Source organism: Gambusia affinis, linkage group LG14 (genome assembly GCF_019740435.1).
Source record: "Gambusia affinis linkage group LG14, SWU_Gaff_1.0, whole genome shotgun sequence".
Lineage (NCBI taxonomy): Eukaryota > Metazoa > Chordata > Actinopteri > Cyprinodontiformes > Poeciliidae > Gambusia > Gambusia affinis.
Window position 1 is genome coordinate 27,061,750 of NC_057881.1, and position 17,147 is coordinate 27,078,896.

The 17,147-nt window shown below is 37.9% G+C and overlaps 1 protein-coding gene across 1 annotated transcript; it reads right to left on the bottom strand.

Annotated features, from left to right (window-relative positions):
• Positions 1-1,678: 1,678 nt before the first annotated feature.
• Positions 1,679-5,264, bottom strand: tnfa (tumor necrosis factor a (TNF superfamily, member 2)). The gene is made up of 4 exons (XM_044139191.1): positions 5,019-5,264; positions 4,886-4,913; positions 4,606-4,662; positions 1,679-2,718 (listed from the first exon to the last, which is right to left on the bottom strand). Exons 1-4 carry the CDS (start codon positions 5,193-5,195, stop codon positions 2,252-2,254), a joined length of 729 nt encoding a protein of 242 aa, XP_043995126.1. The 5' UTR covers positions 5,196-5,264; the 3' UTR covers positions 1,679-2,251.
• Between the last annotated feature and the right edge of the window lie 11,883 nt (positions 5,265-17,147).

Consider the following 17,147-nt stretch of genomic DNA (forward strand, 5'->3'; position numbering starts at 1 on the left):
ATCCATGCCTATCCCCAGCTAACGTTCCGGGCGAGAGGCGGGGTCACCCTGGACAGGTCGCCAGTCTGTCGCAGCATAATTTCTCTCTTCTAAGAAAATAAAAATGCTTCTAGAAACATCAAAGAGGAACATAATATTTCAGCTCACACCCTGTAATGTTTGTTATGAGACAGGGGTTAACCAATCTTCTTGAAACATACGTGGCTCAAACATAATATCACACATAACTATCACTGATAATTTGTAAACATTTGCTCTACCTTCAGCACTCTGAAATAATTTGTTCCCCCTCCTTATCATGGGAGCTCTTTTTTTTTCCTCACAAACACCTTAACTGTGTTTATTCCTCTCTTCAGGAACAACAAATCTTGTGGATTTGGAAACAGTTATTAACCAAAGTTATGAAGGGGGAAGCAAATATTTCAGCTGTCTGACATAATTTGTTCCCCCATAACATCCCTTACAAAAAAATTCCATGATCACACATGTGTGATCATCACACATCATGTGATGATGGGTTTGGCCATCACAAGTGTAATGGATGTTGCATCTAGTGACTTTTGAGACTTTGGTTCTTTCCTTCCCATTGTCACCTTTTATGGTGGGCTTCCCACAAATGTCTGAGGAAGCCACCTCAGGCGCACACAGAAATTAATAATAAATCTTGACACAGATTTATTATTAATAATAATAATAACCCTACCCTAACCCTACCCTAACCCTCTTGACACAGATTTATTATTATTAATAAATCTGTGTCAAGATTTATTAAGGTAATCTGTCAGATTACCTTTGACAGATTACCTTTCTGTCAAAGGTAATCTGATTTCACATCCTATATTTTCTCTTTTCTGATTGTCTATGCCTGGCTACCTATTTGTACTGACTAACTGTATTCATTATTTTTCTTTAGACCAAGACAGTTATTATTTGTCAGGCTAAATGAATGTGACAAAAGTTGGAAAAAGACTGATTCTCTTGGCAATTAAAAAAACCAAAACACAAAACCATATAAGATCCCACACAAGACCAGGTTTATTTATTTATTTATTTCAGAGTTTTGTCGGGGGGTTTTAACAGCAACTGTTGATATAATGTTGTGAGTTGTTTTACTGAGAAATCAATCAGAAGTGCCGTGAAAATGATTGGATCCACCTCTCTGGCTGCATTGTGTGCTCCCGGCACAAGGGAAAATTGATCTGGCAGTCACCATGACTACCAGCCAGTGGCTCTAACCTCCATCACCATGAAATGCTTTGAGAAACAGGTTCAGAGTCACATCGCTTCTCGTCTGCCACCCAAACTCGACCCCCACCAATTGACAAAAAGACTAGTAACATCATTTCAGGGCTGGCACAAGCCTCCATGGGCCCCTAAGCAAAATTTGGTTTTGGGGCCCTCTAGTTCTGCTAATAATGTGGATTGCTGCAGTCAACAGTCAGATTATTAGATCATTCATACACCTACTATAAACCTACTGCATATCTGACAGTGATGTTTACATTATATTCAATATATATCAGAATTGGCAGGTCAGAAGTTTTAATTATTGTTGTCAAATGTTATCAAACACGTTTTGAAGACAAAAAAAACTTCATTTTATTCGGAGCCAACCATGAGAATCATGACATTGTTTGTTTGTTGTATTACACGTTTTTACCAATTTTGTTATCGAGTTTGAGTTTGTTTGCAAAAGACAACTGATCACAGTGCTTTTAAAGTTAAATGTGTCTTATATGCAATTTTACAAGACCACTGAGTCCAAGCGATAAACAGGTGAGAACAAGACTACTACTGCAAAGTCTAATCATCAGAGTTTGTAATCTTTGCAAACAAATTTATTCAAGTTTTTTTCACCACAAAACCATAATATATAACAGGATTTAGTCAACAGAAAAACACACAAAAATAAGAGAAAAAAGAATAAATACTTAAATAAATAAAATAATAATAAATAAATATGTCTACACATCATTGCCAGGCTGTAGTGAAACAACTAGTTAGCAGCAAAAACACACAACATAAGTGATACAAAAATGGCATGTCTTAATAAATAGTTCTGTAGCCCGGATTACAGATCAACATATCAGACATTATTTCTTTAATAAGCCTTTTCATCAATCACTGATTGATCTGTAAATGTAAAACTTACAAATCATAAGTTTCTTTTGGTTCTATGCAACAGGGTCAGTTCTACTCTGCCACCACATGTATGTTCATGTCATAATTTACTGCCCTCTTCAAGCTCTCTTTACAAGGCAAAGACACCAAAATAAGTCTTCCCTGCATCTTCCTCAAGTTTCTCAAGCATCTTTTCTTCCATAACCGTCTTCAGTCTGTCCCCACTCTTTAAGTCGAATACTGCTCCCATATATACTGCAGAGAACCGGCTTCCAGCTGAGTCTGGATCCTTACTGGCTGTACCCTGGCACACAGTACGAACTGAATGCAAGAGGGTCCGATAGGACCTCTCATCATTAGAGCCAAATGATCTGGACCAGCGTTTCACTGTGTGACTCAGGTGGATCATGCGATTGGAAGTAAGGTCATCAGCATTGCTGCTGCAGCTCACTCTGAACGACGCCTGGCTGTAAACAAAGTAGAGGCCATCATGAGGAATCAAAATCTCATTGTCTTTTAGTTGTAGACCTTCAGAGTGTGCCTGGTTCACTTTGTTCATCCACTTCACTGACGTATTTATGGTGGGGTCGTGTTCTCCTGTTTAAAACACAGGCATGAAAATGAACATGAATATCAGATAATTGCACTTATAATATGCTCCTGTAGACAGTGAAAAACTACCAAAGGTAAATCTAATTATGAAGAAAAAACCCATAATATGTCCTTCTGTATCTTTTACATAAATAAACAAGCAGAATTATACATATTGTTCGCCTCTGGTTTTAATGGAGCTGTAGATTACACTTTGCAGTTTGTTCTTACCAGGGCTGGGCCCCTGCCCTTGACCTGGAGGGACAGGGGCCCACTGAGCAAAACACCTTACAACAAAATAACAACAACCCATATTAATCAAGAATCTAATATTTATTTGGATCATATTATGTCACTGTCATGTGGGGACAATCAAAGCAAATTTGATCTATGTTTTCCCTGACTGGTGTAATGCTGCTGACTGTGTGGATCTGAGACAGACCATGGGAGAGAAGGTTGCTGGTTATGAAGCATGTTATGAAACTAGCAAATTTACTGCTTTTTTATTTAATAGACCCTAATAATATTTGACTGTTTAATCTTCATTGCAACTTTGCTGCAGGCTGCTTTAAAGATCAAAAAAGGTCAGAAGGGTTAAATCTACATAATTCTCTAAGTAAGTATCTCTGAGAGATCTAGAATTGTAAGGTTGAGAGAAATTATTGTCATTAGATTTTGTCTTTCAACAAGATCTTGAGAAACATCCATGCATTTAAGTTTAGCTGATTTCTGTTACAGTGTCTTCATAAGTCGACCTAAAAAAAAAAAATCTATCAAAGGTCTGCTTACAGTCTGGGGCCCCTATAAATGCTTGAATTGTAACACAGACCATAGATCTAAAACTTTAGCATTTCTCTGTTGAGAATGATAATGCTATTAATTTTTATTTAATGGTTTTGGCAGAGAAAAAAAAACTACATTTAGGAATTAATTAGGAACCTAATCCTAAGTACAAAAAAATCATATTGATAGATTGAATAATGTGCTACCATGGCTACAATCTGATATAATCTTTAAGCTTCATGTTTGAGCTCAGCTTGTTCACAAATACATTAGGTAAATAAGGAGCAGTAGCTGTAATAAGCGCCACAGAGACTCTTTTGGTTGCCTGGGCTTCATGGGTATATTTTTTAGGATCTCTCAGCAGCAGTGCAAACTGTGAACCCGCGTGGTAATAACGTTAGATTAAAGTGAAGCAGAGAACTAAAAGGTGCCTTCGGATTCGAGGTGACGGCCATGTTACCGTTTCTCTACATCAGGATATCTGATTCTGACCCACAGCAGTGAGACTGCCTCAGGCTGCCTGGAGTGAACCAAATGGTCCAGCACTGGAGCAGAATGATCAAATTAAAGTCAGAAGTTTTCTCTGCAGCTGAACCATCTCTGTTTTTAGGGGTGAGGAGGATTTTGTGTGGACAATTATGAAAATAAATCAAAACTTCAACATCAACATTATTTACAAACAAGTGTATGTTGAAAAAAAAAATTCTTGCCCATAATCTGACAGAGGGCACAGGCCCCCTCCCTCATCCTGACCTGGTGTCATAACGACGTGGAGGCAGAGGAACTGAGAATCCATTCAGAGTCATTATCAGACCAAAGGCAGCCAGAGTCATTTGTTTAGCTATATTGCTATGTTTAGCTAAATACTATTGTCCAGATAAAAAAGTAAGAATAAAAAAATACATTATTGAAGAGAAAACTTTTGTTTTCTTTTCAATAATGTATTTATTTTTTTATTACACTGCTGCTGAGAGATCATAAAAAATATACCCATATTTTTATAAAACAAAACAAAAAACCCCAAAAAGGGCACTTAGGGTATCAAGAGTAAAAGCAGCAGGGGATCAACCTCCTCCAGCCCCCCCCCACCTGCAGGTGCCTGGTTCTTACCTTCTAGATGAATGGCTGCCCTACTGTTTGAAATTTGTCTTAAGGCGTGATGAAAGGCTGTAAAATCAGAGGAAAAAATGTCAACCCTCTTCTGGATGCAAAATAGCATTTTTCTGGGACATTGTCCCTTTAAGGAACAAATCTCTACATAACAAAATAATACATAAAAGTTCAGGTATATAATATTTACTTGTAAAACACAGATTAGACAATAGATGCTGTTGTTAACTACAACTTCATAAAAGTTCAATGTGTCAAAGAATTAAGGAGAAGTACCCACCAGAGCTTCCCTCGTCTGATCCTGCACTCTGTGTCAGAAGACAGAGAAAGAGACACTGTTAGTTTTGGTGGGATCATATGATGTAGTAACTATTTGTTGCAGATCTCTGACCCTTTTTGAAGACAACACTCACCTTGACACAAGCGTTAGAGAAGAGGAAAACAGCACCACCAGTAGCAAGGCAGAGAGTGAAAGCCATCAGGACCAAGGTACGTCTGGATACTTGAAATGTTTTGACTCTCGTGGATGTCTGATCACTTGTCCCTGTGCTGGGATCTGCATCCAGTAATACCTTGAATTCACTCTCCATTATTCTGAGTAAGTTCTTGCTTCCAATCCAAGTCAAACTGTAAATGTATGGTGAGAGGACTCCTCTTCTTCTTCTTAACTGACATTGTGAGACTCTCTATTAAAAGCTTCTTTTGGTGGAAACTCCAGTGATGTCATTCATTGTGAATAAGTGGGGAGCTGATAAGGAAGAGACCTAGAACCTGGGAGGCTCATGTGGACCAGAACACGCCTACACAAACCTCTGACTGAGTTATACCCAAACCACACACACAGACCTGTGTCGCAACCATTTTAGACACACACAATTAGCAGAATCTAACACTTACTCTTTCTCTTACACACACACATTGTCATCAACAGGTGTTTAAAAACATCACAAAAACTTTGTGTCTGCATAAATTCTATCACAGTGGTAAAAATGAACTTTCTGATGTTCTATTCAGAGAGAAATATGTCACTTCCCCAGTTTAAAATAGACAGAGCTCAATGTAAAGCTGTGACGCATGTAGTATAGAGCCTTCCTTTAATTCAGAGACCTGAATAGCTCCTCCAGATAATGCAACAACATTTTAGTTACCACTGTTTATCATACGGATATTGAGAAAATAAAGACCTCAGCATTTCAACTTATGTAATATGTATACAGTATACAAGTTGTGTGTGTGTGTGTGTGTGTGTGTGTGTGTGCGTGTGTGTGTGTGTGCATGGGTGTGTGTGTGTAAACGGTGTTTCCCCCTTCACACACACAGTGAACAAGTACTTTCTATAGTAGGAAATACTTTTATCTATTGCATGAAGCACTTGTTCCCCGTGTGTGAAGGGGAAACACCCTGAGAACTGTTGTATAGAAACCCAGTGAAGTCACTCTTTCATGAAGACGTGTGGATAGTCTCAGGTACTTGTGATCACAGAACAATTTAAGTTTAATTTGTGCTTAATGTTGTCTTTTATATTCCATCAGTATCACATTGAAATGGCACAAAATAACTATGATATTATCAATCAAAATATTTTTTATAATTGACCAAAAAGGTTCTCAAATGTGTCATAATTCTTCTCAGCATATTGAGGGATCAGAGCAGCTTTAAGAAAAGGGATATTAAATATGAAGTAACAGCTCATCAGTCCACCTGTCATGTTCAACAAAAGTGGAAAGTTGTGCTTCATTTTATGAGCAATTATTTTACTATTTACCATAAATAAATAATACCTTAAATATTTTGTGAGGTGAGCAATTAGATTTTAATGTGTAACAGGCAAACGGTGAATAAAATGACTACATTGTGAAAGGTTAACTTAAGGCTACAGGCTAAAGTTTCTCAACTATGAGCAAAACTTAGTTCTTATCATTGGTCTGGTCAGCTGTTGAGTTTAAATATTTGACAGAAAACATCATGAATGTATCATAGTCAGATGAGTATGAATCTTTCATATTCACAGGAGTGAGTGTTTTGGAAGGTAGGACCAATTTTTTCTACATTTATGGTCCCATGGTTGTGCTTTTTTTAAATATATAAATCCACTTATGGAGACATTATAAGATAAAATGTTTACATGAAGAATAAGAATTTGTATTTTGCTGATCTTTTTTATTATCACTGGCAATTGTCAAGACTTTGATCAATTTGATAATTGATAATTGATCAATTTGATCTTTCATGAGGCCTGCCTCTGTCCTGAGATACTTAACAATATAGATAATATGTCAAGATCTAAAGAAGAGAGTTCCTGACAGTTGTCACTCACAGGTTCTCTGGTCAGCTTCATGTCTACACGTCAGAGTCATTTTCAGTAAAACATGGAATACCAAACTGTTAACTGACAGGGACTGCATGGCTCTCAAAACAGATTTAGAATAAAATAAATATATGGATAAAAGTAACAGACATTGGAAATAATTCTAGTAAAACACATTGAATCCATGACAACTGTCTGGAGAATGATTACAAATCTTACTGACTACAGGGTGAACTGTTATCCTACAGCCATACTTCAGTCAGTATTTTAGACAATTTACCCTTAGTGGAAATGATAATAAAATAGTGATTGCTACATGAAAAGCTACAAAAGCTTTGCTGTTACAGGAAGAATAACATTTTACATGCAACAAAGATTCAAGTGACCATATTATTAAACTTTCTATAAGTTAATGAGAAAAAAGAAACCAAGAATCAAATGACATTGCAAAAGTCCCCATCAGTGGACAGAAATTTTACCAAATAACTCAGAACCGCAATAAAACAGCTGATGACTGCTTGCACAACTTTAAAAGTTTAGGCACAATGAGCTGTGTAAATATGATTGCACAATCCAGAGATTTACATCCGTCATTTTATAATGCAGGACTCAGAGCAGGAACAGTGATACACAGCAAGGAAAGAAAAAACATATTGGGAAGAAATTAGTCAGGACGGACAGACCTGACAGAACTGGAGAGGATCTCCAATTCCAGGTGTGGAAAAACTTGTTACGTCATTCTCAAAAAAACTCATGGCTGTACCAGCTCAAAAGGGAGCTTCTACTCAATACTGACCCTCATTACTCAGGGTCAGTATTGACTGAAGGTCAGTACTGATCCTTTGCTCAAATTTGCAAAGTATTGATCCTTGCAAATTTCTACATTTTCATTTTTTCTGTCAAGATGGGATGCTGAGTCTATATTCATGGAAAATAATGTGAAAATTTTTGATCTTAATAAATGTCTGCAATGAAAAAAGAGTAGTAACATAATGTTTTTTTTAAATAAATACATTAAAGAGTAAATGTATCAAACTGTTTTGTAGAACAGTTGCTGTTATTTCATTGTTGAAATTATTCCAAATTTCCACTGTTTAAAATTGATTTTGGGCAGCATCATGCTGGTTTTAGGTGTGGTTGAAATTAGTGTGTGTCGGCACGCAGCGGCGCAACCGGAGAGGAAGACGCACACTGTCACTTTTGTGCAGCGGGGGATATGACTTGATTAAATGTTTAAAACAAGTTAAAAAAAAAAGAAAAGAAAATAGATAAAATAGCAATCAAAGTTTGTCCTAGCGCCGCACCCAGGAAACGCCACCCGGTGCAAGAGGATGCCACCAAGGGGGAAGAAAGACTCTTCCGGTGAGATCAAGACATCCATCCATCCATCCATCCATCCATCCATCCATCCATCCATCCATCCATCCATCCATCCATCCATCCATCCATCCATCCATCCATCCATCCATCCATCCATCCATCCATCCATCCATCCATCCATCCATCCATCCATCCATCCATCCATCCATCCATCCATCCATCCATCCATCCATCCATCCATCCGTCTTCTTTCGTTTATCCGGGGTCGGGTCGTGGGGGTAGCAGCTTCAGAAGGGAGGCCCAGACTTCCCTCTCCCCAGCCACTTCTTCCAGCTCCTCTGGAGGAATCCCAAGGTGTTCCCAGGCCAGCCGAGAGACATAGTCCCTCCAGTGTGTTCTGGGTCTTCCCCGGGGTCTCCTCCCGGTGGGACGTGCCTGGAACACCTCACCAGGGAGGCGTCCAGGAGGCATCCTGACCAGATGCCCGAGCCACCTCAACTGGCCCCTCTTGACATGAAGGAGCAGTGGCTCTACTCTGAGCATCTCAGTCATCCGGGATCAGGACTTTACTTTTCTATTTGGGGATTTTTGGTGGTACCACTCCTTTTTCTTATTTTTTCATTTTTTTTTATTTTTTGTGAGGGCGGAGGGATTGACGTTTTGGATTTTTCATTTTGGATTGGGCCTTTGGATTAAAACGGGGAAATACTTTCCAGGACTTTGTTTTGTTTTTTGAGGATATGAAACTCCTTTGTGGACATTTTTCTCTTTAAAAATGAACGGGAAATTTTGGACATTTAATTGTTTAGGTTTTTTTGCTGATATAAACTGAGTGATTTAAATCTAACCTATAATTAATTTTTGAGGGATTTTTGGTTACCGATCTATTTATCAGAATAACTATTATTATTTTTTAGTATTGTGATTTTTTTAATAAATCATTGTTGCTAAAAATCAACACATTTTATAGTGTGTTGCACCAACATATTTACCTGTTGGTGCAACAGGTAAATATGTTGCACCAAATTAAGCGGTGCAACATATTTACCTGTTTTCTGTGATAGATCCCCCTTGAGTATATTGTGAGTTCTGCTTTTAATCAATCTGAATTTTAGAGTGAAAAATTAAATGGATCTGAATAAGCCTGTAATTCTTTCCCATTGATGAAAAAAAACATTTTTCTTTTCTTCAAAGAATACCAATGGCTTTATCAAAATGCTGTAAACTGGAGCCACACACACCGCCCACATAATACCAACTGATTTTAAGCTTTAAAATATATATATTGGAGTGATTCATACATGAAAGTTGCAGTAAAATGGAGCTTTTTGAGAAGATGTGTAGGAAGTCCATCAAAATGAGCCATAAAACACTAGTATTCCATTATTGTATGAATTCAAATGTCACTGTAAGAATGAGTAAACCGACTTTTCCAGTGATGTGCCCCCCTCCTACTGATGTAAGTAGGAGGGGGATACCTGAGAGCAACACAGGAAGGATGTGAAAGAGATGTGTTATTTCCAGAATCTGCCCATCTTGTGGTCTCAGTTCACTTTCAAACACAGCTTCTTCCTTATTTTAAATTAGGATTTAAGCTGATCTGATAAAAAAAATCCCTTTCAGTTGTGCCACATCATGTTGCTTTTTGCTGTTTCTAAAAATGGTACAAGTAAAGTCCCACCATCTAAAAAAGAGACCTGACACGCTCCCCAGAGTCACACAGGAAATTGCAGCACATTTTCTCTTCTTCTCATCTTCCTCTTCACAAAAACAATTCACAGCTTAACTGCAAATCATCTCAGGACACCTTATATTGACTAAAAAGGGAATCTTTTTGTGAAGAAGAAGATAAAAAGAAGTGAGAATGTGCTGTTACATCTTGTGTGGCCCTGGGGAGAGGATCAAAATTAAAATCTAAATTCACGCAAACTTCCATTGATCTATTGTCCATCCCCACTTATTCTTGCAACTAATGACTATTTAGAGTAGACAATCCATTTTAACAGTTATGATGTTGAGCACACATGGACATGCAAACACTATCCAGGAAGACCACAAGCCAGATGTCAACTCAGGACTTTCTTGCTGCAAGGCAACAGTTCTATCAAATGGACAACCATACAGCCCATTAGGTAAACTTGTCTTTTAGTATTTGTTGTAGACTCCACCTGCACAGTGGGGCTTTCATTAGCCTTGTTGCCTTGCGGGAAGAAGGTCCTGGATTAGAATATTCATATGCATTTTTCTGTAGAGTTTATCTGTTGAAACATACTTTTCCGTTTCACTGTTTAGTATCCTAATCAGTTAGGATCCGAACTGATCCTGAAATCCCTGGTGGCATTTTTTCCAGTGTTATTTTGGCAATCCACCCTCAGCTGTTGCCGATAATGCATGTGATGTCATCAGTTCTGTTGTTGCACCCTAATGCATTTGTGGCAATATCTGTTGACTTTAATCATGCCTCACACTCTTCAACACTGCCAACTTTTCACCAGTTTGTCAGCTGCTCCACCAGAGAAAACAAGACTTTGGATTTGTTTTTTGCTAATGTCAAGGATGCATATGTCTACAAACTAAGACCTCCTCTTGGGAAATCCGATCATAATCTTAGTTTTTCCTGCTCTGAAAACAAACCTCTGGAGAAGCGTCAACCTGTTAGAAAGATGGCTGTTAGGAAATGGTCACAGAACACATTTGGTGGACAGAACCACCAGAACAGTGAGATGCTTCCCAATTAACAAACCCTGGATCACTATAGGAACTGTTAAGTAAGAAAAAAGAGCTTTTAGGGAATGGATTATATATGTATTAGTAGGTTTATAATACCAGATAAATAATGGCAGATAAGATTTACAGATTGCATATGTGTGTGAGGAAAACAGTCTGTGGTGTGTGTGTGTGTGTGTGTGTGTGTGTGTGTGTGTGTGTGTGTGTGTGTGTGTGTGTGTGTGTGTGTGTGTGTGTGTGTGTGTGTGTGTGAGGATAGTCCATATGTTATTGTTGTATGAGAGGATAGGGGAGTACAGTCCTTATAGTTTATGTTTTATGTCAGGAGACGTTCAAAAGCGTAACAGCTGTGGGAAAGAAGCTGTTCCGGTGCCTGGTGGTTCTGGTCCGTAGGCTTCTGTAACGCCTCCCAGAGGGCAGGAGGGAAATCAGTGTGTGTGCTAGGTGAGTGAAGTCCTTTGTGATTTTCCCGGCCCTTTTCATACACGTTTCCTGTAGATGTCCTTGATGGCAGGGAGCGGTGCCCTAGTGATATACTGGGCAGTTTTCACCACCCTTTGCAGTGCCTTCCGGTCGGAGACAGAGCAGTTCCTGTACCAAGCTGTAATACAGTTGGTGAGGATGCTCTCAATGGTGCAGCGGTAGAAGTTCATGAGGATCTCTAAGGACAGGTCAGTGGATGTAGGTCAGCGTTCCTCCTGAAGTCCACGATAAGCTCCTTGGTCTTCTCGGTGTTCAGCTGCAGGTTGTTTTTGTTGCACCACTCAGCCAGACGGTTTACCTTCTCTCTGTAAGCGGCCTCATCCTTATCTCTGATGAGGCTGATCACCGTGTCTGCAAACTTGATGATGGCGTTAGAGCTATGGACAGGTCTGCAATCATAGGTGAAGAGGGAGTAGAGGAAGGGACTCATCACACAGCCTTGTGGCACTCCGGTGTTTATGATAATGGTGGATGAGAAGTGATTGTCCAGCCGGACATGTTTAGGTCGACTGGTCAGGAAGTTGAGCAACCAGTGGCACATGAGTGAACTGATGCCGAGGTCTGTGAGTTTGGTAATGAGTTGTGATGGGATGATAGTGTTGAATGCTGAACTAAAATCTAAGAACAGCAGTCTGGCGTAAGTGTTCTTGCTGTCCAGGTGAGAAAGGACAGAGTGCAGCGCTATGGAGACTGCATCCTCTGTGCTCCTGTTCTGCCTGTATGCAAATTGCTGGGGGTCTAGTGTGGGAGGGAGACAGGATCTGAGGTGTGCTAGGACCAGCCACTCAAAGCACTTGGTAATGATGGGGGTAAGGGCTACCAGGCGGTAGTCATTGAGTCTGGTTGGGTTGGGATTCTTGGGGATTGGGACGATGGAGGTAGGTTTGAAGCAGGTCGGTACAACGCAGAGCAGGGACAGGTTGAAGATGTCCGTCAGCACTCCTGCCAGCTCCCCAGAGCACGTTCTGAGGACACGTACAGGTATGCCATCAGGACCCGCAGCCTTGTGGGATTTAAACCAATCTTATAAGAAAATAAACTAAGCAGAAACTGCAAAAATTAAGCATAGATAAATATTCAAGCACAGAAAAAAACAAAAACCTCATAAACTCCCAAGATGACACATTTCTTTTGTTTTGCTTTGCTTATGCAACTCTGGGTCTTGAGAAACAGGAATTCAAATGTAGGAAGTGTTTGAATGAAACTCTGAGGTATAGTAGGTAAGAATGGTTCTTTGATCCTACACCCTCATTGGTCAGAGTGACGTTGCCCTTTTTATTCAGGTTAAGGGATTTTACATTTTATCCATTGTACTCATTGCCAATGATAATTCAGGGGAATCAGTCATGAATCATTTACCATGAAACAATGTCAACCACATAAAAGGAGACAAAGAAAGTTTTCAGGTCAGTGTAGACTTCTGTGCAGGTAAGGAAAACCCCATGTGTTTCCTGCAAGATTTTATTCTCTTTGAAATGATAAAGAGCAAAAAATATATAATTCTGATCAGAACCATAAGGAGACAGCAGCTTCATAAGGCAGATAATTATTAGTGTGATGACACTAATAAACAATAATTATACATCTGATCTCAGCCTTCTCACAGAATTATAAATTTGGCAGTCAAACTTCTCTCCATAGTATCAATCTTTTTCACCCACAAGATACCAGATGAGATATCAGGGCTAATAATGGTCCAGATGACAGTGAATCATTTGTTGACTTCCTTACACAGGAAGTAAACTGGCTTCAAGGAATTCAAATGACATAGAACTCAGTTATGTCAACTCCGAAGACATCAGTCCAATATACTTAAATCTTAATATGATTAGTAATGAAACAGAAGTCAGTTTGATCTAATATATATTTCATCAATGTCTAAGTCATGAGAAAAAGACAAAATTGACAATTTGTATGTTTATTTCCACAAACTCTTTTCACGTGTAGTAGGACTTGATAAAAGAATGCCTGAGAAACTTTCAGGGTTTTGTTCAAACTACACATGAATGCTTGTGTAAACCAGCACAAATGGTTTGGAGAGACTTTTTGAAGATTTCTCTTCAAAGGTCATAAGGCTTCTTCAGTCTTTGTATATCAGAAGCTGACTGCTGTCAAGAAATGTGTTATACTTTCCAATATATAACAAAAGCTGAAAAATAATAAAATAATGATTCAATGAGGTCTTAATGGTTATATTTACCCCCCCCACCCTCCCAATCTACTAAAACTGCATAGATGTCTCTGTTATCTCTTGACAGCAAACACTGAATTGTCCTTTCTCAGTTCCAGAATTTTGTGTGAAACAGAAATAATTTAATTTACAGTAAAAAAGAGCAAGAATCTCTTAATCTGATCTCTGTAAAACTATGTATTAACAACAATTATCCATCCATCCATTCCTGTTCACCCTTGTCTCTAATGGGGTTGGGAGGGTTGCTGGTGCCTCTCCAGCTACGTTCCGGGCGAGAGGCGGGGTCACCCTGGACAGGTCACCAGTCTGGCCCAGGACTGAAAACAACTAATTATATATATATATATGTATATATATATATATAAAAAATTCCCTTCTCACCCACCGCGGGTGGTGATTCTTCTTCCTCTTAGCTCGGGTCCTCTACCAGAGGCCTGGGAGCTTGAGGGTTCTGCGCAGTATCTTGGCTGTGCCTAGGACTGCACATTTCTGGACTGAGATGTCTGATGTTGTTCCTGGGATCTGTTGTAGCCACTATATATATATATATATATATATATAGATATATAGATAGATATATATATATATATATATATATATAGATATATAGATAGATAGATAGATAGATAGATAGATAGATAGATAGATAGATAGATAGATAGATAGATAGATAGATAGATAGATAGATAGATAGATAGATAGATAGATAGATAGATAGATAGATAGATAGATATTTCAGTAATCCCCCTTACCCCATATGTATTTGAAAAAGTAGGATGTGATGCTTTTGGACTTAAAAGAAAGTACCAGCATTGTGCAGCCAATTGTATAATAAGGTAACACAGGATTTCTGTTAGAGCTCCAATCCTTTACCTGTTTGGTAAGACTGTGAGTAGGAAAGTGAGAGGTGGGGTGATTCTGTTGTTTCTGTGATCTACATGAAACAAGACAACAGGAAACTCTGATATCAGTGGTTTCCTGTTTCATTCTGAAGTAAACCGTGGAGCTTTTACATTTTCATTTTCCACATTAGTTGAGTATCTGACCCAAAACTTTGTCATAGATTTTTTTTTCTACACATGCATTTATAATTACAGAAAACAGCATGTTAATTATGTTAGAATGTTTTTACATTAGAACAGATGCAGATTGTTGTACAGTCGGCTTTAAAAGAGAAAGAAAGAATCCTGTTTAGGACATTGCTCCCATTCAAAAGTGATGGACTTTAATATCCAGCAAAGACTGACAGTTTAAAGGGCCTAAGAAATGATCTCATTGTTTCAAATGTAACTTCTAACATTATTCAGTATTTCTTTTGTGACAGCAAAAATTCAAAACTATGTAATGCAATCACACTCTCCCCAATCTTTGGTTCAAGCTGTTCTCTGATCAGGCTTCCCGCTGCTGCAGATACGTCTAGCAATGATGTATTAGTTTAAATGTTCAAGGACCTGTTGCTGTCCTGCACCAAAGTATGAAACACATTTTAATCACTGTCAGTATTAGCCATAATTTAAACTTTGATGTCCTTTTTCAGTCTTCTGCCATTACCTGTATATTACCTGTATATTTAAAGCAGTTCATTGTCAGATCCTGAATTGTTTTGGGCTTGATTCCTGTTTTGCCTTATTGTTGCGCAGACCTGCTCGTGGGTTCAGATGTGGGTGGATGAACACACACATTTGTGTGTCACTCTGCAGCAACTTCTCAGCAGGTGAAATAAATCTGGTCCAATCTACACAGGTAGAGGGTGCTGAGGAATCCACAGAGCATTTGGCTGGTTCTGCAACAGAGCTGAGGAAGCCAAAGCAGCAATTCATGGGAAAAGGACTTGGATTAAACAAGGACTACCAGTAAGATGTGGTGATGGCCAAATGAAGCCTCATGAAGAAATGAAGTAGTGATGGTGAGATGAAGCCTCATGAGGCATTGAACCATTTGAGCCAACTGGTTCGAGAAAGGGTTCATTTCTTGAAGCTGCATGTGCTCACGAAACCACCTACTGGCCAGGTGTATAATCACAGCCAGCTGTATCTTAACACGTGTGATGAATTGAATTTTTGTCTATTATGGTTCTTGGGAATGTCTTCACAAAAGGTGTAGGACGAAATCATTTGTCTACATAAATTATGTATACACATATGTGTATAATAAAATATTGTTTGAATGTATTCTCTGTGTGTAATTATTCCCAAAATAGTAGTGTCATGTGATATGGCATGTTGTGTAATAATGTTTTTCTGTGACTCTAAAAAAATGGCATGAGCTTAATCAGGCAGAGGACAGTGAAAGTGCTTGTGGAAGGGTTAGGGAGAATATATATATATATATATATAAACACTACAACTTTCCCCACCCATAAGGCAGTTTCACTAGGAAGTCATAGGAAAGCACGGGCCACCGCACATCGTCCACAACTCCTCGTCCTCTGGTTGTACCCAAGGGAGAGAGAGAGAGAGAGAGAGAGAGAGAGAGAGAGAGAATGGGGGGAAATAGATACAGAGAGAAAGAAAGAGACTCAGAGACAAATATATATAAAAATATATATACATATATAGAGACAGAGAAAGAGATAGATACATACAGACAGAAAACGAGAGAGAAAAAGAGAGGAAAAAAAGAGACAAAGAGAGAGAGAAAGAGATATATAGAGATAGAGAGAAATAAAAAAATAAATATATATATATACAGAGAGAAAGAGAAAGAGAGAGAGAGAGAGAGAGGGAGACACAGAGAAAGAGAAAATCCTATCCTGTCCCACAGCTATCTTAAAAATCCTAAAATAAAAATTAAGAACTTTAAAACAAACTAACCAATCCTATTTGTAATAGTGAGATTATTAGTAAAAAGCTCAAATTAAATAAATAACCCAATGTAAGTCCTGAAATAATAAAGTGTAAAACCATTAAATATAAATCCCAGAAAAATAAATAAATAAATAAATAAATAAATAAATAAATAAATAAATAAATAAATAAATAAATAAATAAATAAATAAATACATAAATACATAAATATATAAAGGGGGAAGGGGAAAAAAATTCATTTAGATCAATACCTTGCTTATTCCAGAGCAAATCTGCTTATGATGTGTGTGATGATGGTATTGGAGTTCAAGGTAACTCAAGTTAAATCAAGTGGTGAAAACTCACGTATCCTTAATATTAGAATTAAAATTAAAATTTAAAATAGGATTATATATATATATATATATATATATATATATATATATATATATATATATATATATATATATATATATATATATATATATATATATATATATATATATATATATATATATATATATATATATATATTTCTCTCCCTCTCTATATATCTCTTTCTTTCTCTCTCTCGTCTGTATTTTTCTCTGTTTCGCTCTGTCTCTCTGTATATATCTATTTTTTATTTTTCTGTTTCCCTCTATCTCTAGACCTATATCTTTCTCTCTCTCTCTCTCTCTCTTTGCCTCTGTCTTTTTTTCTCTCCCTCTTTCTGTATATGTGTCCC

What these genes read in the sequence shown, in the direction of transcription:
- tnfa (XM_044139191.1), bottom strand. Translation starts at nt 5,195, where the DNA reads ATGGAGAGTGAATTCAAGGTATTACTGGATGCAGATCCCAGCACAGGG. An exon ending in TCTCTAACGCTTGTGTCAAG is followed by an intron (nt 4,914 to 5,018) that starts GTGAGTGTTGTC and finishes CTTCTGACACAG; the next exon opens with AGTGCAGGATCAGACGAGGG. An exon ending in GGCAGCCATTCATCTAGAAG is followed by an intron (nt 2,719 to 4,605) that starts GTAAGAACCAGG and finishes TGTTTTAAACAG; the next exon opens with GAGAACACGACCCCACCATA.